This window comes from Poecilia mexicana, unplaced genomic scaffold (assembly GCF_051168715.1).
Source record: "Poecilia mexicana isolate PSO_F unplaced genomic scaffold, ASM5116871v1 scaffold_11, whole genome shotgun sequence".
Taxonomy (NCBI): Eukaryota; Metazoa; Chordata; class Actinopteri; order Cyprinodontiformes; family Poeciliidae; genus Poecilia; species Poecilia mexicana.
In genome coordinates, this window is record NW_028263380.1 from 6,141,817 (window position 1) to 6,167,856 (window position 26,040).

Here is a 26,040-nt window from a genome sequence, read left to right on the forward strand (position 1 = left end):
ATATGTAAATGCTACTATAGCTTTGTGTGTGGGCGGCTAGATGAGTGCGTGCAAAGCTGGATACATTCATATGTAAATAGGTGGTGTATGTGTGCCTGTATGTGCAGACGGGACCCGTATCATGGTGTAATGAGATCCGCCACTGTTGGTTACCCTCACACAGTGGTAATTATGGCAGCGGTGAAAAGGACTGATGCTGAAGGCAGGATGGATGCTTTCACAAGCACATTCAGCCACACACCGGTCTCCCCGGACAGAAGGCTGCGGGCTAAATGACGACCCGTCCGTGTTTTTTTTTTTTTTTTTCCAGAGGGATGGCCATATGACTGCGTTAACTGGAAATGATGAATTAGACCTGCATGCGCCTTCTCATCAGCCCCATCTACCTGTTCACGCACACAGTAACAGATTTAGAGGACATTTGAAGTGATGTTTTCCAGCAGGGTGTAGAAGAGATAACAATAAAAACATTGAAAATGTGAAGAGGAAACGTGTTTTGTTCATTCAGCTGTTGGAAGATCCTCGCTTGATTTGACTCGTGGTGATTTCAGGAATGAATTGAATGTTACACATTGTGGCAGTAGCTGCAAAACTGACACTTCTAAAATAAATTTGCTTAACAGGACACCAATTTCGAAAAAACTAGTTTTTTGGTAAACATTTTTGGTGCAAAGATGGGATGATTTTTGGCATATCGAAATTAATTTTGCAAAACTGCAATGAAAACACTTTTTCGCATCACACAAGTCGTGACCCTCCGGATGTTGCCACTGGCGCAAACCAGGAAGACGACAAACAGGAAGTAGCTGGAGGATGATGCCGATACATGTTTTTTAATGACTTATCGTGTGAACAAACTTATTTACGTGTGATTTTTAATTGTGTTTATTTCTTTAAAACACTGCAATTGCAAAATAGTTTGACATTAGTGGAATATGGACAGAGTTTGTATTGGAAATGCAGCTTGTGAGTCAGGTGATCTGGTAAACAGACCAAAATGTAATCCTAATGAAATGCACTTCTGTATTAAACACGCCCCTTTCCCAATGCTTAACCCTGATCCGCCGGCTTTATATAGAAAACAGAGACTCAACAATCTGCCATGTTGGATCGATGACAGATGACAACGTGAAGAGAAGCATGGTCTGAACCACCCCTCCTTCGGTGTGCTTGCATCCTGTCCCATGTTGGTTCCTAGCATCTGTCATCTCTGTAATTGTCCTTGTGCTTCCGCTTCGCCTCGGCAGAGTGGCCGACCCGCTCGGCGGTGCTGCCGACAGCCCGCTCTGCCTCGTGGGCTCTTCGTCTCTTTTCCTCCCAGACAGTCACATCAAACAGAGTTCTGATTCATTTCCTCGGTGCTCGCCTTGAACCTTTCAACCACAATTTCGCTCCTTTTTACACCTCTCCGTCTCCGAACACAAGCATTTCCTCCCTGCTTGTCTCTGTGGCTAATGGACTCCATAGTGCGTCTTTTGTGCCGAGGGGCCCTTAATCAAATGCATTTTTCAGTGCCTCATATAGGCAACGCAGTGGAGAAGCATAAAGAATATGGCAATATTCTACGAGTGGAAGCCATCGACCATCAGTATGGTGCACTCAGAGTACACATGTGCATGTAGCCATTTTCCTCAGCTTTTTATGTGGATACCTCTTTAAATGGCTGAGTTGAAAGGCTTTTATAGCTGCTTGTCAACAAGGCCATTTCTCCCAAACTCCAAACCATCTTCATCAAGCTTTTGAATGCTCCCAGCTTAGAATCCATCTAATCATTGTAGCCGTAATGGTAACAGGGTTGAAGAGTTCTTGGAAAACGCAGCCTTGCCCTTGGCACTTTCCTCTTGGCGTGGTTTTGATGTAATTGGATCGCTGTGACTAAAGCAGCAGGGGGCTTGTTCCTCCTTCTAAGGATTTCTTTTTAATTTCCTTGCTTCTGACATTTGATGTTTACAAGAAATATATATATATATATAAAGAGATAGAGCTATACTGTTGGATGCGGCAGGATAGATGTTCAAAAGTGAGAAGATTGAACCATGAACATGTGGAAAGTGACTCAGAAGAATTTAGAACATGCGTTCCTCTTGTAACACCTACATCGCTCCGTTTTTGAAACTGAAAAAAACGGAAAGGGGAGTAGATGAAGAGGCCAGAAGAGTAAGCGTGTACAACCGCTACTTTAAACCCAACATGCTGTGTAAACCACTGCTGAAAACGGGTTTTCAACAATTTCATTTCATTTTTAAACCAGGGTGTCCAACGATTTGTCACATGGGCCAAAATCAGCGAGTCAAAAGTACTGAGGCCAAGAAAATTAAAGAATAAAATCAAGCAAATTAATTGGTCTGAATTTTCTTTTTGTAGGTAATGGTTGTTACTCACTGTAGATCCAAAACATTATTAACACATTAATAAAATGTTAATACATTTGTTGTATTATCATAAAATAATCTAGTTTTCAGATATTTGGGGGGCTCGTTGTTTTAGTAAATTTATTTTCAGTTACAAAAACAGCGCTTGGGTTTAATTTCTTTTAAAACACTTGTTTGATAAATAAAAGCAGATTTGGGTTCAGCAAACTCGTTTTTTTAGTAAAAGTCTCTGGATAAACGTGGCTCTACTTATGATAAAGCTTGATTGTAAAGCCATGAATACGGTACTTAATATTTTCCCTTGTTATAATATTACCTCTAATAATTTTAACCTGATTAAAAATAAAACGTCTGCATCTGCATCAACCACCAGGCTGAACAGGACAAAGTTGTATTATTCTTTTAATTGTAGTTGGGGGCCAAATGGGCACAAAGGGGTCCTGGGCCGCATCCCTCCTTCACAATACACTTTATTTTAAGGGTAAAAAAGTGCATGCAGCAAAGTATACCTAGTAAATTTATTTAATGAAACGTTTCATAAACGGTTCTTGTCTACTAATCTTTGGTTTCAAAATTATAAACCTGCTAGGCTACAAATATGCTTTTCACTCAGAGCTCAGCAGCAAAACGTATTTTTTGTATTTCATTAATAATAACACAGTTTTTAGACTCGACTGTTTTCAGTGAATGACGGTGAAGGAGCAGAGCTGAGAATTTTATTCCTTTGCTCCTCTGAGATCCTCAGGATTTAATCAAAAATAAATAACCTGTTCAGTATTGAAAGCACCGCTGCAACGTTTTTTAAATGAGCAGAGTTGTTACAAAGGAGGACAGGGAATAAGACCGCATGTTGCTGCTTTAAGTGTGAAGACAGGTTGTGCTAATTCACAGCTAGCTGATGTTTGCATTTTTAGCATGCCAAGAAGGATGAAAACAGAAAAGGCCAGAAAACATTCGTAAACAAGTGTGAATATGGAAATATTCTGTAAGCAAAACCAACAGATGTGAACAGCTTGGAGTTTATTCATCTATATAAACCCTAAAGCATAAATGAAAAACATCCTTCTTACTGGATAAAGGAAACCGAGATGTTCAGCCTTGGTGCTGGAATGCTTTCTAAAGCTTTTTGAAGCTTACATCAAAGCAATCAGTTCTATCAAAGGGCAGCTGGTATTTAGTTATTAAGCCGTTATTAAGAAACCCTGATGGGGGACTGTGGAATTTGAACATCTGACATCCCTATCAAAAAATACTTAAAGCTGCAGTATGTGACTTACATAAACTATATATATATATATATATATATATATATATATATATATATTTATTTATTACATATTTGTTGAAATTGTCACTGTATCGTGACAGTTTGACATAAAACAGATAATCTGTGAATAATCTGAGCTTGTCTGCCTTCTCCCAGTGTTTGTTAGAAACAACCAGTCAGCCAAGATGCGAGTCTCGTGTGGCACTCTGCTGCACTGCTGCTAACATAGTCGTGCTCAGTCTAGTTAGCATAGCCACCGATGTCGGCACATGGTAAGTTGTTTACATTTAGCAGTGAGTACATGAGGTTGACTAACAGCGCTATGACTCTCCTCCTGGCTCTGATTGGTTGATTTTGGTTGAGAGCGGTGTGTTTCTTCCAATAGTAGCTCAGGAAGGAAGTGGAGGAGATTGATCTTTTCACAGATTATCTGTCTCATAACACACTATCATAACATGACAGTTTTGGCAAATTTGTAGAAATCATGTTCTTTATGAAAAAAGTTACATACTGCAACTTTAAAGGAGGAGGATAAGTGTTATAGGTGCTGGAGTATTGAGAATGTTATGTGCAATTTGGAGGTGTGCTTCTGGAGAGGGAGGCTTATTCCATAGTTTGTGGCACACATACCGATTGCTACGTGAAAGCAGCTTGAGTACAGCACTTTGTTTTTAGATGTGAAAATAATGGATGTTTATTTAAGCAGAGATGTTGGCAGAGAAGCCAAGTCCCCGCTATTCTTCCTCCAAGAACTACAGTTCAAAAACTCTCGTGCTTCATTGTGAAAATTTAATCGCAGGTTCTTGATTTGCCGCAGATGATTTCTCACAAATGTTGGACCAGCCACCCACATTCTGGTTGAATTTGAACTTTTGCCATACTTAGTGTGGTGAAAATGGGCTTTCAGGAAAACCAGTTGGGTATGATTAAAAAAAATAAATATCTAATAGCACAATATGTAAACACCAATAAAAATTAAATCGGTGACAATCGGGTAAGTGGGTAATAAGTTACTCAGCAATACAAGCAGCCAGCGGCAACAAAGGATGCAGAACCACAAGCAAAGTTGACATTTTCCCTCTGTGTCATCAATCACTAACTCGCCACCACACCTCCAATAATATATTCTCTTTAACAGTGAATAGTTTAACAGAATCAGGTCACAGCTTAAATCCGTTGAGAAGCAGAAATATTTAAATAACGCCAACTCAACAGGAACGTGGCTCTGAAATCGGAGCCAAGGCGTAGCTGCAGTCGCTGGTTGAATAGAGTTGAAAAGACGAGATTTGACAGCTGAAGAGGAGATTATCCAGCTTCCAAGTTAGACTTTAACACAAGGATGCATAACGTAGCTATTACGTGTGGAGCTACACCAGCTTCTTTTTTACAAACTGAACATGATTCACGGTTCCCATAAAAAAGTGTTAAACACCCTTTAACTTTTTTTTTTCTAACGCAAACTTCAGTGTGTTTTATTTGGCTTTATGTGATTAAAAAGTAGAGCATTTTCATCAGGTGGAAGGAACTGGTCATATAGTTGTGAACGGTGACATCGATTTTCTACACCATGCTAGAAATTTATTCTGTCTATAGTTTTAACAACGTTAGTGGTGGAAATGAACGAAGCCGTTTGGTCTGTGTTGGCCATGTTAACAGCCGTCTCATTCAACATGGCACTTCTTTCTTCACAGTGGAGGATGGTTGCTTATGGTTAGTTTCATAGTATCAGGATGGTACATTACATTCGTCACGGCAAAACGTTAGCGAATGGCTAAAATGTAAACCTTTGAGTCCACACCTTCAACAAGCAGTTGTCTCTCTATAGCTGAGGCTCCAGATCAGTTCGAGGGCCAGAGTCCTGCAACTAATGGTGAAACTGAATCACCTTCTGTGTTTCCGTTACGAATGTATGCGAGTCTTTGTCGATATTCTGCCAATGTGGTTTCCAGCCGTTGATTACGTCATTCGTGTGATGAGAAAATAGTGTGTCTAATTAGATACGACCAAAGAACTGCCTCATCCCAGCTCAAAAGCTTTTAAGCAAATTTAAGTTTATATTTTCAGTTTGTGCAATCCTGTGGTTAATGGAAACACACATGCAGTCGAGCTCTAAAGGCTGGAGGGTGGTGTGTTGAAGCAGAGTGTACAGCAAGGGGGAGATTTCCACCAGGCTACCCACCATGACACCTGCTCACATATTTTAATTAATTAAAAACACTAGTTAAGTAAATCCACAGTTTATCCACTGTTGCTTGTTGGAGAGGAACACAAGTTATAAGATTGGACACTTCCTGAAAGGTTGAACAGATTCACCGTCATAAACAATACTTGTAGTCAATGATGCCAAATTAATCTTCATTACAAATTTGTGTTCTGGACTCGGCAGTCCGACAGAAGTCACCAGTTATCTCCAGTGGATTGGTTTGAATGTTTCCTAAAGGGCAGTGGCTGGGATTAGATGCAGGTGGGGATGAACCGTAAAGAAATATTTTGTTTTTTTCTTTGACAAGATAAGTGGAGATGGTTTTCTAAATACCCCAACCAGATTTAAACCCTTCTTATGATTTTCTGGAGCCACTTTTGTTGAAGCAGGAGAAAGTGAGGATGACTGCAGAGGAAGTTGTGTGTTCTCCACAAAGCTGCTGCTTCTTCATCCCCTGAAGGCTGGTCTTAATTGTTCGACGTGATATCTCCAGTCTGCCTCTCCTCTTTCTTTGACTGTTTTCTTCTTCCTCCTCCTTCCCTTCTCTTCCCTCCCTCCCTCAAGCTATTAGGGATTGGATTTGGAGCAGAACGATCCATTTAGTCTCTCTCCTCCACACCGATCCCTCTCTCCCTGCTTCCACACCTCCTCTGCAGGGTTGGCTCATCAAAGCCCAGGCTTAATCTGTCTATTTTTACCTGAAGGAATGAAAGGAAGGGATGAGGTAATGCTTTTCCTGTCCATCAGGTGGGCACCGGTGCATGGGAGGCTCTTCAGTTTGTGCGTGTAGCACAGGGGTTTAGCGCCACCATCTGGACTGAGAGCAGATGACAATCTAAACTGCCTATGCTTTCTACATATCTCTGAAGAGACTAATATAAGCAGATTGACATACAAGGTTCCTTCCTGTTATAAATATTTAATACTTTTTCCAGATTGTGAAGTTCCCTTCATTTTAATTCCACGTTTAAAATGGAAATACAAATGTTCACCGAAGCTTAATGGATGATAAAGTAAGCAATGAAGGAAGGAAGCTAGAAATAATGGTGGGTAATTAGTTGGGTAAACAGGAAGAAACACAGGAGAAAGGATGGTAGGAATGAGAAATGAACAAAGTAACTTAATTTGTTCAAAGGTACGAGGAAAGGAAGGAAAAATTGAGAGAGAAGAGAAAAACAGAGAAAGGAAGGAAAAAGGACAAAGAATGTAAGAAAGAAAATAGCAAAGAAATGATGGAGACATTATGGGTCTAAGTTTAAATTCTGCCTTTCGGTTTCAGAGAAGTCACATATTTTGATTGAGGAAAAGCAAAGCGCCGCCTGGTGGACATAAACAGAAACTGTCAATGCTACAAGTGAAATAATTTTAATTGTACAATAATAAAAGCTCTGATGGTTGTTAATGATTCCTGTTCAGAAACAGAGAAACGTGTCGGTGCAGCCACAGGGTAGAAAATGTCTTTTCATCAAGACTCTTCTGGAAAAAATGGAACTTTTTCCCCAACTAACAAAATTGCTTTGTGGAAAAAGGCCACAGAGCTGAGATATTCTTTCAACAGTATCGTTTTTTTCAGCCCTTTAGAAAGTTGATCATTTTCACTTTCTCACAGTTTTTCTGTTTGTTTTAAACTGGTTCTAGGAGCACGACTCTCCTTAAGCGTTTAATAAAACCACCACACCAGTTTTGCTCCTTGCATAGAGCAGTTGATGCTACAGGAAAGCAACAGTAACATGGCTTTTTAACTGTTTTTGTTTTCTTTCTGTCATTCATAAGTAAAGATAAGTGAGCTGGTGTCTGCTGTACCTGAGAGCTTTCTACTTAAAGAAAACTATAAAACTGACTTCTTACATTTTTGAATATTGGTATAAGAAATCGTTAATCTTTTATATATACTTTTTAAAAAATGCTTCTTTATACTAAAGTGTACTCTAAAAGAAAAGGGAGAAAACTGAATGAAGACTTTCTCTTTCTTTCCCTGCACTTTAAGGCACAGAAGTGGCAGGCGATTCACAACGTCTCGATAGAACCATCAAACCAGGCACAAGAACACGGAGTCTGTTTAGTCGTCTTTGTTGTGTCCATTGCAGTAGTTGAGTCGACCGATGCAGCCGCGACGAGGATGATCCTTAAAACTGAGGCAATCCACGGAGAAATGTGGACGTTTCCTTATGAGACACTGAAGCTCATCTAGGGAACAGGAAGAGACAAAAACAGGTTCAAGAGGTTTAGGAAGTAAGCTACAGCATGTGATTAATAAACAAAGATCCTTTCACATCAACAGATTAGAATCTGTTTCACACCTGTGGATCTGAAATGTTCTGGATTGTTTTAAAGACGAACAAGATTTATAGCATGATAGAAACAGTAGCTGCATAAGTTGGAATTACAAAAATAAATTAGCTTAATGGAAAGGAGTCAAATTGGTGGTGGAGGAAGACACTTTTTTTCAATAAAGCTTTTACACTAGGAAGAAGTGGTTTTTGCATCGAAATTAGGGTATTTCACAAAAACTGCAACTGAAACAATTGTCAGATCACACAAGTTGTGAGATCAGCAACTGGATGTTACTGCAGGCGGGAACAGATGAAGATGACAGGAAGTGGTAATGAATGATGGCAAGGTATGTTTTTTGATCGACTTATCACGTGAACAAACTTATTCACGTGTGATTTTAAATTGTGTTTCTTACTTAGTGGAAACGCCACATTGCACTAATGTTTTTTGACATCAGTGCAATGCCAACAAAATGCTCCGCACATTTGTAAAGGAAACACAGCTAACGATGTGAAAAACAGCTCTAAAGCTTTGTGGAAAAAGTATGTGGTCAGTATAAAATCCTTAGCAGATGGCATTTATCTTCAATAAAGACAAGAAAATATTAAGTTACTGCAGCAGCTCAGATGAAGACTTTGAGACACGTTGACAGAAACCGTCTCACATGGTTTCATTTCTGCAGTATAGCTGAAAATGCTACATATTAGCATATTCAGTCGAAAGTTTTCATTGTGAATCTCTCCAGAGTCACAATGAGGCTTTTATTACATAAAATCCCAGTAAAACGGTGAAGTAAATCATTTGTAAGGCAGAAAATGACAAAGTCTTACCATAAGTGATCTTCGCTGTGTGTTGAGCTTCAAGTTCAAGGAGCAGAGGAGCGAGCTCCACTTCCTTTACTCCCAACATTATTTCTAAGACGACGGCCAGGTCTTCTCCTGTGACTCCCCCGCTGTCCTCCTCATACAGCTACAACACAGCGACGGGTCAGTTGAGCACAGTGACCCAAATGACCCACACAAACACCAGCAGCACCACTCAGGCTGCTGTTCTCACCTGGAAGGCCAGCTTTAATGTGTCCAGGGGTTTATGAGGTCGCTGTACAGTAGACAGAGCGGTGACATAGTGTCTGACGTCTATCTTTCCGTCTCCATCCTGATATAAAAGACGAATTTAGTTCAACATGAAACAGGAAGTGCAGAACATCTGGAAAGTATTCACAGCGCTTCACTTTTTCCACATTCTATGTTACAGCCTTATTCTAAATTTTGCTCTTTCCTCAAAATTCAACACATTAATACTCAGTTATGATGATGTGGAAACTGTATGTTTGCCAAGGTTATAATAGTTTGGGCTTTTTCATTTTTGTTTTGTTGTGACTTTTTGTCTAATTCAGTTAGTTGTAATTAGTTTTTGCCATTTTTTATTATTTTCTATTAAATATTGTTTAGTTATAACAGCAGTTGTAGATTTTTCATACTTTGGTTAATTTTTAGGTGCAGAATTCAGAAAGGTCAAAGTATCGTATGGTGATGATGTGTGCATCCATTGGGTAATGAACACTGAGCAGAAGGTACCAATTTCAAAAAATGTATTCAATTATTGTTGAACAACCAACTGCCTGGAGTTTCCCTCCATTTTGTTAACGTCACATCAATTTGACAGTTTAATAAATAGATTCATCAATACGAAAACAAAGGATACTACTATTATATATCTTTAATTTCAGTATGTTTTAGTTTTATTTGTAATTTTTCCCCTTCTATTACTGTTTTTATTTATTTCAGTTAACGGAAATGTTTTCTCAATTTCAATGTTTATTTCCTTAGCTTTAGTTTTTATTCTCTCTTGGAATGAAGAAGAACATTTCTATTCTTTTTTTTTTTGCCTCTGGCTTATTTGTGATTCTCTTGAGTTACAAAAACCTCTGGATATTCTGGACACTCACTGATATTTGAAGTAGTTTAATTTTGGAAGGTGTTGCCTCCATCCTTCCTCACTGACCTGATGGAAGAGGCTGTGGATTTGTCTGAGCGTGTCTGTAACTGGAAGGCTGAGAAACTGGGCAAAGTCCTCCAGTCCCAGTCTGTCCCCCTGCAGCTTGGCGGCCCTCCTGGCCTCCTCCTCCAGCCGGTCGCCTCTGCTCCCCGACTTTAACCTGTCATGATGAGAACAAGAGGGGAAAAGCTCTGACACATGTTTTTATTTCTGTTTCAGACATTTGGTTAAGCCGTTAGTGGAAGTCGTGACGAGTGGATTATTTGAAATAATAAACTAATGGATTAATCATTACCTGGAGTAAACAATCATAAAAACAAAACACACCCAGAGGAGTAATTCAGCCAAAACCATGCAGACATATTTACATATTGCATTTAAGGTAATAATAATAAAAAAAACACCTGGTGACTTCATCCAGTTCAAATTCTGTTATAGAAAATCTATTATTAAGCACTTTTTGCTATCCAATGATTAACTGTTTGATCGACAAAAAACAGTCAACCGATCAGCACATTTCTGTGTTGATGGTAAATGAAGCAGAAAGGGCTGAACTCTTCACATGTTGATGTTAGAAGTCTGTTTTTGTAGCTGTGTTCACTAAAAGAACAGTATGTTATTGCATTTTAGGCAATAAAATGTTTCTTATTTTAAAAATAAGTTTAAGTAATTCAAAGAAAAATCTGCAGAATGTGTCCATTTTCTTGTCTGATTGTTGATTATTAACGATTATAATAATTAGTTGCAGCTCTAATTACACAAATGAATTTTACAAAGCAAAATACACTGGGAATTATTACTCCTACAACTCAAAGTGAGTTAATCGTATCCTGGACATTAATAATAACAATATTTTTGTTAATAAAGGGAAAAACAGGATCTGGGTTTGATACACATATAAACACATTGATTCAGTTTAAGCTACACCCAGTAGCAAGAAGTGTATGGAACGCTTCAATTTCTGACTTCACCTCAACTACATCCCAGTACAAACATCTTAGATCAGTGGAAACACCTGCAGATTTAGCTTGCAAAATCAAAGTTCCAGTAATGGCCCTGTGAGAGTGTGTTTCTCTCCTTCCCCCAGCAGGGGTCAGTGTTTCTACACTGTGATCCTCTCCCCTCACTCACCCCAGTTGGCCCAGCAGCTGGTTGAAGTGCAGCAGGCTGGTGCAGTCGTGTATTCTCAGCGGGCCGTGTGACAGGATGATGTCCCGGTCGTCGAAGGACAGGTCTGTGAGGGGAACCTCCAGCGCCCTTCCAGGACGGAGCACACATTTGACCATACATGAGATGGACAAAAAGGACAGCGCGTTTTAAACTTGACCCAAACATAAGCAGATGATCTGCTCCTCGGTGTTTGTGCGAACACGGCTGCACGTGAACTCACTCGGCCATGAGCTTCCTGACGTTGCTGGCAAACAGAGCAGGGTCTTCCCTCTCCTTCGCTGACGGGCGGTAGATGGGTAAATACTGCAGAAAACGGTGAGAGGAGGTGAGCCGCAGTGTAATCGCAGCACACCAAAAACATTGTCACTTTTTAAGCGCTCACCTCGATCTCTATAGAGTTGTGAGGCTGACACAGAGTGAGCCACAAAAGCTTAAACCTGAAGAAGAAGAAAACAGAACTAAATAGCTGACGTTCTGTAGTGTTTGTGTTCACTTTGATAGGAACAGATTTCTGGTGTCTCTAATCACAAATACAGCCCATCAAAAGTATTCACACCCTTTCCTTTCTCGTGTTTTGTCACATTATGACCACAAACTTAAATGACGTCTTAGGAATTGATGTGACTGTCACAAAGTAGAGCATTAATGATGAAATGTGGTAAAGTTATGGGGTTTTTTTACATATAAAAATCTGACAACTGTGGCGAACGATGATATGAAATCTCTTGAATTCGAATGAAATTTACTGCTAATAGTCCAACAATGTGCTATTTAATATAAATTCAGCTGTTCTTTGGAGGCTTCAGAGATTTGTTAAACACTTGTGAACAAACAGCATCATGAAGATGAATAAACACGGCAGACAACAATAGAATGGTTTACATCAAAACACTTCATATGTTGGGACGGCCAAGTCAAAGTCCAGACCTAAATCCAACTGAGGTCCTTTCAGATTACTTGAAAACCAATCTTCACCGATGCTCTACAAATAACCTCAGCACTATATCAAAAGATTGTTATATTTTTAAAGCTGGTCGACCAACGCCAAAAGATTTAGACTGGGTGAATAAAAAAACACGTTCAGGTTTTAAACGATGTGTAACTTTACTTCCACCTCAAATGGTGTTGGTGTGGTACATAAAATCGAAGTAAAAGGAGTTACAGGTTGTGGTTCTGATGGGAAAAGGTTCAGGAGGTGTGAAAACTTTTGCGCCGTAACCAATTATGCACAGATAGAAACTCACGCTCCAGGGCCGCGCCACGTCCACGAAAACGTGTCCTGCAGACATGGAAGAAATATGTTACAACACATGCAACAGGATCCTTTCTAAATATTTTGGATCACTTTATTCAAAATGTATGAAAAATATATTCCTGCTATTGCTATATTTAGCATGCTACCAGCAAACGGTAGCTGGAATTAGCAAGGCAAATAAACAAACAGGGCTGGCAGCTGCCTCGAAAGTCAGGACGGTGACTAAACAGAGAAGTTTGAAACAAAGACTTTCGAGGGAAGTGGACATGCAAACCTTGGTAATACCAGCTGCATCATTTATGAGCGCGTGAGGAGAAGCGCTGGAGGCGATGGCAGGGGAGGAGATATGACACCTGTCTGCGCACGCCTGTGAGCGCGCGGGGCGATGAGCAAACGGGTGAAATATCACCCCGCTGGAACACGAAGTCAGTCGACACACGAGGGGAAACGCACTCTGACACGACAAACGGCAGCCATTACATCAGAGGCGGCTCGGAGTGCACGGAGCCTGAGGTCACGGTCGGACCGGGTCGCGGGTCTGAAGGTAGACATGTGGAAGGATGAAAGGAGACGCTCACCAGTTTGTTTGGGTATCGCAGCACCACTGGCTGCACTGGGAGTCCTGGGATGAAAGCACCTTTTAAACACAAAAATGAGAGAAAATTAAGAGTAAGAACAAAAAAACATGAACCTACTGGCAGACGGCTTCCCTGTTGGGACTTTAATGTATCCTGATGATGACAGACGAGCTGAACAGCCACATGCAGTATTAATGGCTTCAGGAAAGACCTTTCCAAGCTTCTGTCTGCCTTTTGAAGGCTTTATTATGTGAAAATAAACAGTCAAAAAGGCTACATGTATAATTTATCTGCAGGTCTTTAATAAAAGATATACAGTAACGTTCATTTATCACCTAAATCTCACGTAACAAGACGGCTACGGTTTTCTCATCTCTGTTCATCATTACTGAGGTCGAAGCAAAAAGCATAAGAATTTGTTACATTTATTCAAGCCTTTTGCTTTATTTTCAGGTAGATCTGACTAAATATGATTTAAGCAGCAGTCATGAACTGCATTCAGTTGAGAGATTAAGCATAAACAAAGCAAATATTTTGCATAGTTCCTGGTAGAGCAGCTGATTGGAGATTCAACAAACTGTTTAAACAGCACTACGCTGCTACAAAATGCTAAAAATTGAATATTAAGCTAAATCAGTGGGCAGCTAATCATTGAATGACGATTCTCTCCTTGTAGTCCCAGTCAGTCATCCCTACATATCCATGATGGTTTCCCATCTTTGACCTTTATGAGGTGACAAATTTTCTTATTTTGTGTATTTAGCTTGTAAATAGAATTATGGGTAATGTTGAACATTTTGTTAAACAAATCTGTGTTCTTCTAGTCAAGTCAAGTTTATTTCTATATCACATTACAGCTAATAACAAATTGTATTATTGCAGGATCAAACCTTGAGAAATCGCCTATTAACACAAAGTAGTTCCTGTTCTTTACGTAAGATCTGGACCAGCTAAGTTCTGGACCAGAGAGTCCAAACCAGCTCCTCAAATGTGGGTCAGAATGAAAAAAAAAACTGTAACAGAATGTAATATGTTTTTAATACGATACAGTTGAATTAAATTACATGTCAGATTTAAGTACTACATGTCCATTTATCGACATGGTACTATTAAAACTAAACCGGTACACCATGGGTACGAAGTGGTTTTCATAGTTAAAGTAGGAAGAAATAACAATTGAAAGAAAAACTTCTTGAATTTAGGAAAGGACACAGAAAGCAAAAGCACATCTACACAAACTCCACATATAGGTGGTGTGCTGTACCGAGAGACAAAGCAGGAGGAGACATGTCCAGAGAGGACTGGAAGCACACAGCACAAAGATCAAGTTGGCTTTAACCCACATATACGCAAACACAACCAGAGATGCACCAACCCACAGGGCTTACTGGGAAAGACTGAATAACAGACTGGAAAAAAGGGGATTAGAAGGAGCTGGCATCAGACAATAGCTGACCACATAACCCCCCTCATGCGTCCGCACATACACACGGACGTTAGCGGAAAAACAAGTCTGATAAAAGAAAGCAAAGGGTCGGACTTTTATGCACGAAGCAGCAGGGCGCCAAACGTCCCCGCCTGCTGGGTTTAATTTGTTCTGACATAAACGCTGGGAGCTGGTCGCAAAAGAGTCAGAATCCATTCACAAATAATCATATAAAAGTCCAAACAAACTAAATTAAAAACCCAGGCTGAGGGAGTCTGTTGTAATGCGGACACACCCATTATTGGAAATCAGCCGGAACGTCAAATGAAACGGTGCTGCTTTGGTTTGCGCAGTAAAGGCTTCACCTGCTGCTCTGGATAAAAAACAAAACCTACTTCTAATGTGACAACAGAGATGAATAGTTTCTGTTTTACTCCGATGGATAAGAGTAAATGTTTATCCCAAGTGAAATCAGTCTTGTACTGAAATGGGCTGAAAGGCCGCTCAGCCAGGAAGAGGCCGTTACTCCAAAAGCAACGTAGAAAAGTCAGATTTCAGTTGTACTGAGGGACAAAGATCCTAGTTTTTAATAGACATGTCTCAGTGTGATGAATAGGCCTGTCGCTAAAACCAATAAATTCCATAATAAATTAAAGCAAGCTTAATTTCTATCAGCATGATTTATTATTCTTCTCTTTTCTGTTTCTACCAAAAACTGGACAACAAAAGTCTTCAGTTTGGTGCTTTAGCCTCAACGAAACTTCCCTTTGTTTTCTTTTTTTAAGGACTTCATAATTCATTTTATTTGTTGTTTCTGTTGCTTAGGTTATTTTGGATAGTTAAAATGTCTTTCAGCTCCAGTGTTGAATGTCAATTAAAATATAGAGTTTCATACTATTTGAGAAATTAATCAAAATTTGTCCGATTTAAAAGTTTGTCCTTTTTATACAGTGTATGTGACAGTACCTCCAGTTTTTTTGCAATTCTGCGATCATGGACATTCACACAAAATCAAAAGATCCCTGCATATTGCAAATTTTCTGCAAAAATGGTGAAAAACATTGGGTTTAAGTAACTGCTAACTCCCACCTGCAGGTGGCAGTATGTCTTACTCCTGCATTGCTGCCTTAAGCAAACTTGATGTCAAGTTTGAGTCTGTGATCGTTATGGCGAGTAACAAAAATCCAACTAAGTTCTTTAAAGAATAAAAATGTTTGTGTCTGATCTGTCTGCTTGAGGAAAAAATACAGTAAAATTCCTTACAACTATTTATAAAATAGCACCACAAAATCCATGATTTTAATTGAAAAAAATAAAATAAAATAAAATAAAAAATCACAAAAACAATTACAAAATCCTGGAGGGACTGATGCGAATGCACTGTTTTCATTTCCTTCTAGAATTTAAGAATGAGGGTCAAAAATAACTTCCTGTAATGTTCTGGTCATGTTGTAGCAGGAAGGGGACTGAAAACATACCAGCCTTGAATAAGATGAGACCCGACCTGTTGGTGCACGTCCCCTCAGGGAATATCATGATCTAGAACAAGGAGTTTAACATTAATATAGTATAACACGTAAAAACACGGCAAAAAAATGCTTTAGTTTCTTTGAATGCGTTTGAGGTTAGACTTGTGTGTGTGTGTGTGTGTGTGTGTGTGTGTGTGTGTGTGTGTGTGTGTGTGTGTGTGTGTGTGTGCGTTTGTTTGTAATATCTTGTGGGGACGATTTTCCTGACATATACTATGTTGTGGGGACCAATTGCTCCTCGTGGGGACCGGAGCCTGGTCCCCACGAGGGGAAACTCTGTTTTTGGGTCAAGAGTCAGATTTAGGGCTAAGGTATGAATTGAGTTTTGGTTAGGGTTAGGGTTTGGTATGTGATGGGTAGGGTTAGGAAAAGGGTAAAGGTAAGGTTTAGGCTGTAGAAATGAATGGAAGTCAATGGAAAGTCCCCACAAAGATAGCAACACAAACATGTGTGTGTGAGTATGTGTGTGAATCGGTGTGTGTGAACACAACACCTGGGGCCACTTTCCTCCAGACTGGGCTCTTCGTTTGATCTCCTCAACAGTTTTTCTCCTGGAGTGCTGATCCGACCGGAATACCAACACAGGCCTGATGTAGCTGATCAGAGCTGGAGGAAGCCATGATGAAGAGATGCATTTTAGAAGCCAATATGAGAGAGAAAAAAATCTAAATTATTAAGAAGGAAAATATGTGATTAGAAATTTAAGAAAATGCAGCAAAACAAAAAATACTGCAAGCACCAAAAGTCTGTCAACATACATATAACTACTTCTAATTTTACAAAAGCAACTAATAACTTTAAAAAATTATATAATCAAAGTAGCTGTGTTGTATTTATTATTTTAAAAAAAACTTTGGTAAAGAGCTTTAATGCTAACTGAGAAAGTTTATGTTCCTCAAAACTGCAGCACTTTTTAGGGGAGTTACTTCATTATTGACTCCTACAAATAATAGATAAAAATCATTTTCACCATCCAAGTTACTGAAAACACTTGGATGTGTTTTCAGTAACACATTTGGGCAATGAAGTGTTTATGTTTTAAAAAGGGAATTTAATCATTTGTTTATTTGCCTCTTAATATATTTCTAATATCTAATAAAAAAAGATTGAGGTTTTAAGCTTTTTTGTGCCAACTTTATATCCAATTAATCAATTAATTGGCAGACTAATTGATTACTAAAATAATCATTAGACGTGTAGATGTGTTGAGAGGCTAAACTCTTTAAATCTAGAAGATTTCCATACAAACACTGCACTCTTCTTCCCTTTTTGCATTTTTCCTATTGTAAGCATGGAAACGTCAATGACTCACTGCCCCAGACTGGGACGCTCTGGCTCTCCAGCTTGGCGACAATGGAGCACATGGTCATGGTGACTGGGATCGCGTCGAAATAGGAGGAATGCGGGGCTACGGTGAGGATGGGAACTTCAGAAGGCGGCGCTCGCTCCCCTTTCACTTTGATCCAATGGAAACCACCACAGAACCACATGGCTCGCATAATGACCCGAAGACAAAGATCTATTATTCTGACAAAGCAAACGTTTTATGCATTAATTTCTTTTTGTCAGACCTAAAGACATTACAACCCGCCTTTGATAAATGTCTCTTACTGTACCATCTCGCCCCAACACACCTCCTCCACCACGACTGTGGATCGGGGACAAGCTCGGAACGTCCCAGCGAAGCCGTGAAGGCGAAAGGCCACGCCAGCAGCATGAAGAAAGAGACCAACAGCAGCCGGACTGGAAAAACTGTAACCGACATGAGTCCGATCTGGAGACGAGAGAGAAAAGACACAAAAATACAAATAATCAACAAATTACCGCAGTGCCGCTACTCAGTGTGAACCCAGTGCCTTGCAACAATGTTCACACCTGATGAGCTTTTCACATTCCTGTCATAAAACGACCTCAAACGTTCACTTCATTTTTTGTCCCAAGCTTGTTTCATTAGTTATTTTTTTTTATTCAGTTGTGTCACATTTCAGTGTCAGATTTACATTAGTTAATTTCCAGTGAATTATTCCATTTGTTCATGTCAAGTTATTTCAGTGACCTTGTAGGTCTTTTGGTCATTAACAAACTATGTGTAACTTTCTTGTGTTTTTTGGTATGAGGACCTTTGCAAATGACTGTAAGTAGTTCAAACTAAATTATTGAAATGTGCATCACACATTCATATACAGCAGAGAAATGTGGCTGTATATCCTGGAGGGGAAGGAGGAGGAAACTCACATTCCGTCTGAGCCTACAGGAAGGAGCAAACACTCATCCATCAACATTCCCCTTCTAACACCATACGTTTTGAGCATGCACATTTTCAAGTATATCACAACTTCAGCTTAACCCTACGACTAGGTCATAACAGTCTCATTAAATCTTGTTGGTGCGGATAACGTGCAAGTAACTCAGAAATGTCATCAATCTGCTCAGCCTGACTCTTTTCCAGGATGTTTACTGGAAGTCACTGCACACTGAAAAGTATTGTAAGTTGTTCTCTATTGATACTCTGATGAGAACAATAAGGCCTGATGGACTATTAATATTAATCGTAGGTCTAAACTTACTTCTTGGGATCACTCATACTAATTTGGACAGTTTTGCCAGGAATAGGGGTGTCTGGGTGTCCATCTTGGTCCTGCTGTCCCCTGGACCAGTGTTTAACTCCAGTCCTTAGAGACCACTGCCCTGAGTATTTTAGATTTGTCTTTGTTCCAGAAGACTTGATTCAAATGATTGCATGACCCCCTCTGTACGCTATCAAGTGCTGCAGAAACTTGTTAATCACCGACTTATTCAAGTCAGGTGTGTGTGTCAGAAGGGATACACCTAAAACATGTAGGGTAAAGGTCAATGAGGACCGGAGTAGAGAAACACTGCCCTAAACCCCATCTTGTATAAGTTGTAGACAATGGACAGATGAACTCTTTGCTGTACCTGTTTTGAGCTAAAATTAAAGGCTTTGCAAAAGAAAGTCAAGTACCAAGCTCTTGAGCGAATGCAATTTCATGAAGCTCCTTCCCCCAGCTCCTGAAAGCATTGTCTAGGACTGGACTGTGAAATACCGTAAACATCTCTTTCAACTGTCCAAAGGCACATGTTGATTTTCCCTTTGATTTAAAGCGTTCCCCAATTTTAAACAAATTTAAATTAAGCCACAGAGTTTGCAAACCACCTGTTTTGAGTTAATGCCTGCATGTTCCATGAAGACTTTGCATAGTGAAACGAGCAATGATCAGGAACTAAAACACATCCCTTGTGCAATCCCCAAAGGAAGGGTGATCAAGTTGGAGGAGCTTGTCTTGCCACAGAGAGATCACTGACCAGAGAGAGTTCAGCTCTGCAAACGTTATGGTTGCAAAGGACATGAAAGTATCATAGATGTATGTTTTTCTAGCACATGATGTACTCTGTGGTCCTCAAGGGACACAGAAAAAGATCAGGTAGAAGTGACACTCCCACTGCTTGAATAAGTAAAAAGATGAATCCCTTGTTCCATTGACCTTATCACGACATCACGGCAACAAAGAGTTTTTTTTTTCCAAAAGGCAGGCCCTCTGGCAGTGATTTTTTTCCCCACAGTGTTGCCTTTTCTAACGTAACGTAAGCAGCAGCCGTAGAAGAAACCCGGTGACTAAGCTGTCATTCCTTGCCTCTTTCGGTGTGATGAAACAGACACGGTGCCGTGGATAAACTAACAGACTTACAGAGCCCCAGCTTGCTGAGTAAATTCAGACTGTGTGACATCTCTGGCTTCCTCCAGCTTATTGCCCTCCCTCAGTTCAATCTTCTCATCTCCCACTCTGATTGCTCTCTTCCCCTCTTTACACCTTAAAGGATCTCAGGTCCCCAGAGTCTTCCTCTCCTCAACCATCAGCCCATCAATCCCTCACTCTCCGTCTCCATCTGCTCCACCACATGTTCATCCATTACTCTGCTCTCCTCCTACTTTGGAATGACGTGCTTGTTGTCACCGCCCCTGGGAGTTGTATCTAAGCTCCTCTTCCTTCCTCTGCCATCTTTCCATCCTTCGTGATGCATGTCTGGATGTGGAGGACCCAGGTGCGGGCTTCGGGGCTGTATTAATAAATAAAAACCACCGGGTTGATTTATGAAGCTCAAACACTCTTCCCGACTCTCCACCCCTCCCTGCTCCCTGCAGTTGTGCGTCATGGCTGGAGCTCGACAAATCCGTCTGGGGTGATCCGCTTGACATTTTCTCTGGAGGTGGTAAAAGAATGAGCCAGGGCAGAACAGACTGAAACTGAATTTTATAGGGAACAGATATCAAAAGGCTTACTTGGAATTCGCAATAGTAATAATACACTTACGCACTTTTAGCAGCCTATTAAAATCAGAACGTCAGCTTTCAAGTTCAAGGAAAACTGCCTTTTCCTGTTTAATGTTGTGAATCCCAACAGCAACGTTAGGGTTAGGGCCCAGCTGTGAGAAACATTTTCTTTCCGTTCTAGCTTGACAATATTTATTTTCCAGTGGGAATAAAGGAAGCATCAAGTTCTCCAGAAGTTCCTGTAAACACCGGCGAGCTCAGACTCTGGGACCACACCGGTACCAGCAGATGGCTTGGCTCCCAAAATCACAGAGGAAACATTACATTGGAACTAAAGGTTTGATTCTGCCTCTCCGCTCTTCCTTTAGACTCTGCAACCTTGATGTCTTTTCTCCTTCCACTCAACTTTCCATTAACATGTTCACATTTCGCATATTGTAATCAGCCAGATTATTTGGCAACAGTGGCGCAAAAAGTGGGTATGCAGCACATGCAACGCATAGGGGCGCAGCACCAGAGGGGGCGCCAAAACCCCGTCTGGAGGGTGCCGATTATGTTTTCCCATACACTTCAGCGCGCCTTACGCTCCTTCACCAGGTAAATATAGCGCAAGTCGCCTCGCGGGGGGGAGCGAGCATATGTTTTCTACGCTGACGTTCCTTCCTTCGGGGGGAGAGGGGGCGCCGATTTATGTCTTCGCATCCACCTGAATAATGTGCAATTGCGCCACTGTTTGGCAACCACCTTAAGCTCCTAAAGGAAGAATACAATGACCGCCTGTAGGTTAACTATCAAGTCAGCAGTCTTCCCCATGACTTTGTAGGCCATAACGTAATTTATCTGCTTTTTTTAAATCCATTTTTCTCTTGCGTAATATTATAAAAAATAAAAAGGACCTCTTGTGATCGACACGCAACATTAATCGTGTGTTAACAAATAGGTTTCTGTCTCGCAACCTTACTTGACATCCAAAAAAATGAAAACATCTCTCGAAAACCGAGTAGAACATGTTATTCTCCGATGAAACTGAACAGACATTTCATCCCCAAATATCACTGTATCCGCATTGAAACATAGTATGAGCATCATGCACAGGGGTGAGTTTTCTCCAAGTCAAACAGAGGTTTGTGTAAAAGTGGAGGAAGTTTTAAGGTCTGGAAACAATTTAACTCCTTCTGTTTTCCCTAATCTGGACAGGGAAGGAGGAACAAAGCCCAGGACGATGAGCTGAGAACAATCTGGAACATGTAATGACCCGATCATATCAAATCTCTTTTAATATGGTCGACATTTTAAGTTGATTTTCTCATTTTTTCTGTCACTTCTGGCAGGTTCAGTCCTGTTTTTAGCTCATTCTTCTTCATCAGATAACTCAAGCTGGCTCAGATTACATCAAGAGAATCTATAAACATAAATGTTCCCGCCTTGACTCATTTTGATTTAGGCCTGGACTTTAACTAGGCCATTCTAGAAATAAAAAAATGCCTACATCCCTCTTTTTCCCCATAGCATGATGCTGCCACCACCACATTTTGCCTTGGTGTTGTTCAGGATAATTCTCGGTGTTATTTTTGTATGTAGGCCAAACAGTTTTGACTGTTGTTTATAGAGAAATATACAGTTTAAGCCCCAAGTTATTAATACAACTGGAAAATTTAGATTTTAAATTATTTTTATTCAACCAAAGAGTTTGTCTGTGATATAAAATATGACAGGCATAAGAAATGAGTTTAAATTTAGAAAAATAATTGACATTTTTTCTGTTTAAATGAAATGCCATGTTGAATTAGATTTTTTTTTTCTTGGATTTTTGATTATTTTTGATAATAGGCTCCAGGTCTCTGAGGTTGGAAGGCCTCCCTGCCATCACCCTAATCTGCCTGCACCTGCTCTCTTTCAGGTTTAAGTCGAGTCTCTCCAGTCAAAAGGAAGAAGCTGGTAAAATTAAAAACACTTTCATTTAAAAGGTCAAACTACAGGGCTGAACTCGTACTGTAATCCCTCAAAAATGAAAACAGATTTAAGAGGAAAAGTTTAGTTTCTTCTTTTTATCCTCTCCATCTTGTTTGTTTTTGGCGTGCAGGCGTGTTTACATACAACTGCACACGTGTGGGCAAGTGGAAAAACAGCTTTAGAAAGCCGGTGGCGGAAGGTGTGAAGCAGACACGTGATGGCTGAGCTGCTGCTGCTGCTGCTGTCATCTGCCGCTCGCTGACAACCGTTAGCAATCATCTCCTCCAGGCCTGAACGGAAAAACGACCCATTCCTGGCAACGGAGGAAAGGGGCGGGAAAAGCATCCTGCAAGTCTTGGGGAAGTGTCTACGGCCTGCAGCAGGGTATTTCTGCTCATCTCAGCAGAACGGCCAACTTTTAAAGGATTGGTTTTGCCAGCATTACTGCCAACTTGCTGAACATTTACACATTCCACTCAGAGGGAAAGCAAACTTCTCTAAGCTTGAAGCAGAACTTTATTTCTCCCTTTAAAAGGAACTGAACTGTGAAAAGGTGTTTGCATGGAAGTTGATGCACTTCCTCGTTTACTGAACACACACGGATGATGTGTGTTCAGGGGATCGGCGTGCTGTCGACCCAGAATGTTAATCATGAAACGTGGCTCAACAGCTCTTAGATGATTTGGGAGCACACTGGGTTTCCAGCAGGATGACAAGACAAGACACAAGACAACATGCAAGCACTGAAAGTTGTTCAGAGGTAACCAACGGTTAGATGTCTAGGATACAATGAGCTACATCACAATCACAGTGCTCACTATCATTACCAAATGGGAAAGGTGTTACAGCAGACCATGCATAGTCAAGCAGTATACTAAAGTCAGAAGAGGCATGTCGTGTATCGTCTTGCGCTACACCGTAGCGACACTGCAAAATGTGCAACATGGGAAACCAGTAAGACGATCTTTGTCGTTTGAGGACTTCTTTGAAGAAAAATCAGGAAATATAAAATACAGCCGTTAAAATGTTATCAGGAACAACATTTAGAGGAACGAGCTTCAGATTCTTCCCTAAACTTAGCAACCATGAACAGGAGCACTTGGTTTGCATACTTTAGATCAACATTAGATTCTTTTTCTCTTTTTTTTCCTTTTTTCCTTTGGTTTGTTATTTTTGTTTGTATTTCCTTTTAATTCCTGTAAAGCACTTTATATTGCTTTGTTGCTGAAAATGTGCTATATAAATAAAATTACATTTACATTTAAACAGCCATTCCATTATTCTCTTGAAAATCGTAGTGAAACATTTAACAGAGAGAATCAAATAAGACAGAAGATGTATCCCTCAGGACATGATACAGTTCCAAATTAAAGTCAGCCTAATAAAGCTAAGAGTGTCAGTCTGCGGACATTCACAGCAGGTGCTCGGTTAAAATCAAATGCAAATATAGTAAACTGATGTTAAACTGGTTGTACCTTCATCCAGGAACAGAGTGGTAGCTGGGGTCCCAGTGAAACCACAGGTTTCAGATAAAACTCTGGCAGTTAGATTATGACTGACCAATTACTGATACCAGATCATAAAAAAGCAGCTAGTAGTGAAGCAGCACAACTACCAGGTGATTAACAGTGGATTCAGGTAGCGGTAACGCATTTTTCCACTTTTCCGGACTCAAATTGTAGTGTCCCCCCCACCCCCCTTCCAACCTTTTTGGAAAACTTGAGGACTTTTGGGGACTTGAGGAAAAAAGACTTGCCTCAAAAGATTGGAAAGCAGGTAGATTTTATTATCTGGATTTATCACCAATCATGAGAAAACTCCATGATTCAGCAGAGTAGTAAAAGGTTGTTCCCTTTTTTCCCCCTCGGGCCGTAATGCTTAGACTTGTCAAAGTAAGATTGTTTTTTTCAAGCACAGTTTGTGAGCTTTGATTCACCGATTAGGCCTTTCCTGGTTCACACTGATTTTCTTTAACGATGATCTATCGACTCTGTTTTGGAGCAACTCAAGGTTTGATTTTTTTTTTTCCAATTTATTCCAAGGACCGAATCATAAAAAGGAGAAACTTGATTGTGGTAGCAGCTTTAAATCCGTTAGAATTACAAGCTCATCTCTATCATCACATGAAGCTGCAGACCTTGTTTACTTTATTGAACTTAAAAACTGTGCATCAACGTAGGCGTTCCTGTATGACGCATTTATAGAGCTATATGTTTTTATGCACTGAATAAAAGGGATGGGTGACATGAGGTTAAACTCTTAGAGTATTTTGTGGTATTTGTTATGGTAATGAAAAAAGTGATAAAAAAAACCATTTACAGTCTTTCTTTACGCAGCTGTATAGCTGTGACTGCATTTAACTGAAACTGAAGTCCCACAAATATAAACAAAGTTTCAGGCAAAAAAAAATTGTATTTGCCAAAACTGGATTTGGCAGGTCGGGCTCTTAAATGACTGGTGATCGGCCAAAAAACTGCAACCTGTGCACCGTTAATACTTACTGACACTTTACTGGAATCAACATTGGAGAAAACTGCAAAAATGGTACAACTAACAATGCAGCCATTTTTGGGTTGTTTTTGTTGTTGTTAAATTAATTGGAGTCTATTTTTGGCATTATTTGGACTACCAAGTATGTAATATTCAATTTCAATTTTACTTTATACCAGTTTGCGTGTGTTTTAATGGATCTTGTTGGTAACTGAATTACTTTTGACCAAGATCAACAACAGGTCCAGTTGAAACTGCATCTTTCTGTTCATTCTGGAACTTTCTCAAGCATCTTGTAGAAAGTACCTTAAAACTGACTCTAAAATTGAGTTATTTTTAAATCGAATCTTTTCCACTGATTGTTTCTAACACTAAATGCCTTTTAGCACAAATTAGAGTGCTGAGAAAGTCTAAAAGTTTTATAATTGTACAGTAATGAACGTATTTTAATTCTGCATTAAAACTGTTATTGGCTGGCTACATCCAGCGAGTCCAGCTGTCACAGAAACTACAGAGGAAACACATTTCCTAGAAGGATGCAGCGATCCGCTTCCTCTAAGTCTCCATATTGTTCAGCATTCTTTACATTTTATTTCAGCGGAATGTGACTGCTCGCAAGGTGTCTATCACCTCATACTGACACACAAAATATGCAACACTGGAGTAATTCCGACTGCAGAGTGACAAAAGTACTTGTTGACATTTAAAAAAAAAGTCTCACCTTTATTTTATCTGTCATGGAAAACTTCAGCTCGTGTACGAACGGATTTCTGTCAGTTCCCGCAAGCGGACTGCTGGAAGTCTTCATTGTCGTACGGTCTGGTATATATAATATATATATCTATTTGAAAGGAAACTTCGGTCCTGAATGTCTCGAAACGCAGCGGAGAGCTTCAACCCGCCTGCTGTGGCCGAAACTGATGCTGTCTGAGCGGAGAGCAGGGAGGATTCAGTCCGCCTCTAGCAAGTTATGCGGCGTTACCCACGCTTCCGGTTTGACTTCTTCCAAAATAAAAGCATCGGGTTTGCGTCTTAGGATCTTGGAAAAAAATCACTATCAGTGGCGGTTGAAAAACAATTAATCTGAATATAATATCAGTTGTATTTTCAGTTGTACTGTAAGGAGTTGCAAGTTTTTTTTGTTTTGCTTTTATGTTTATACAAAAGAAACACCAACACTAGGCTAACGTCTACAGAGAATTTAATATAATATTAATAGCAATGCAATGTAATA

At 40.0% G+C, this 26,040-nt stretch overlaps 1 protein-coding gene across 2 annotated transcripts; it reads right to left on the bottom strand.

The window, feature by feature from the left end:
- Positions 1-7,191: 7,191 nt before the first annotated feature.
- Positions 7,192-25,748, bottom strand: lpcat1 (lysophosphatidylcholine acyltransferase 1). Of its 2 annotated transcripts, XM_014998217.2 has the most exons (14): positions 25,528-25,748; positions 17,707-17,846; positions 17,385-17,599; positions 16,566-16,678; positions 16,022-16,082; positions 13,118-13,176; positions 12,529-12,563; positions 11,667-11,721; positions 11,505-11,587; positions 11,246-11,371; positions 10,121-10,274; positions 9,173-9,271; positions 8,947-9,085; positions 7,192-8,029 (listed from the first exon to the last, which is right to left on the bottom strand). In XM_014998217.2, exons 1-14 carry the CDS (start codon positions 25,612-25,614, stop codon positions 7,902-7,904), a joined length of 1,494 nt encoding a protein of 497 aa, XP_014853703.2. In that variant the 5' UTR covers positions 25,615-25,748; the 3' UTR covers positions 7,192-7,901. The 2 variants fall into 2 exon arrangements, with proteins under 2 accessions (XP_014853703.2, XP_014853712.1); XM_014998226.2 differs by lacking the exon at positions 25,528-25,748 and having other exon boundaries at positions 17,689-17,834.
- Between the last annotated feature and the right edge of the window lie 292 nt (positions 25,749-26,040).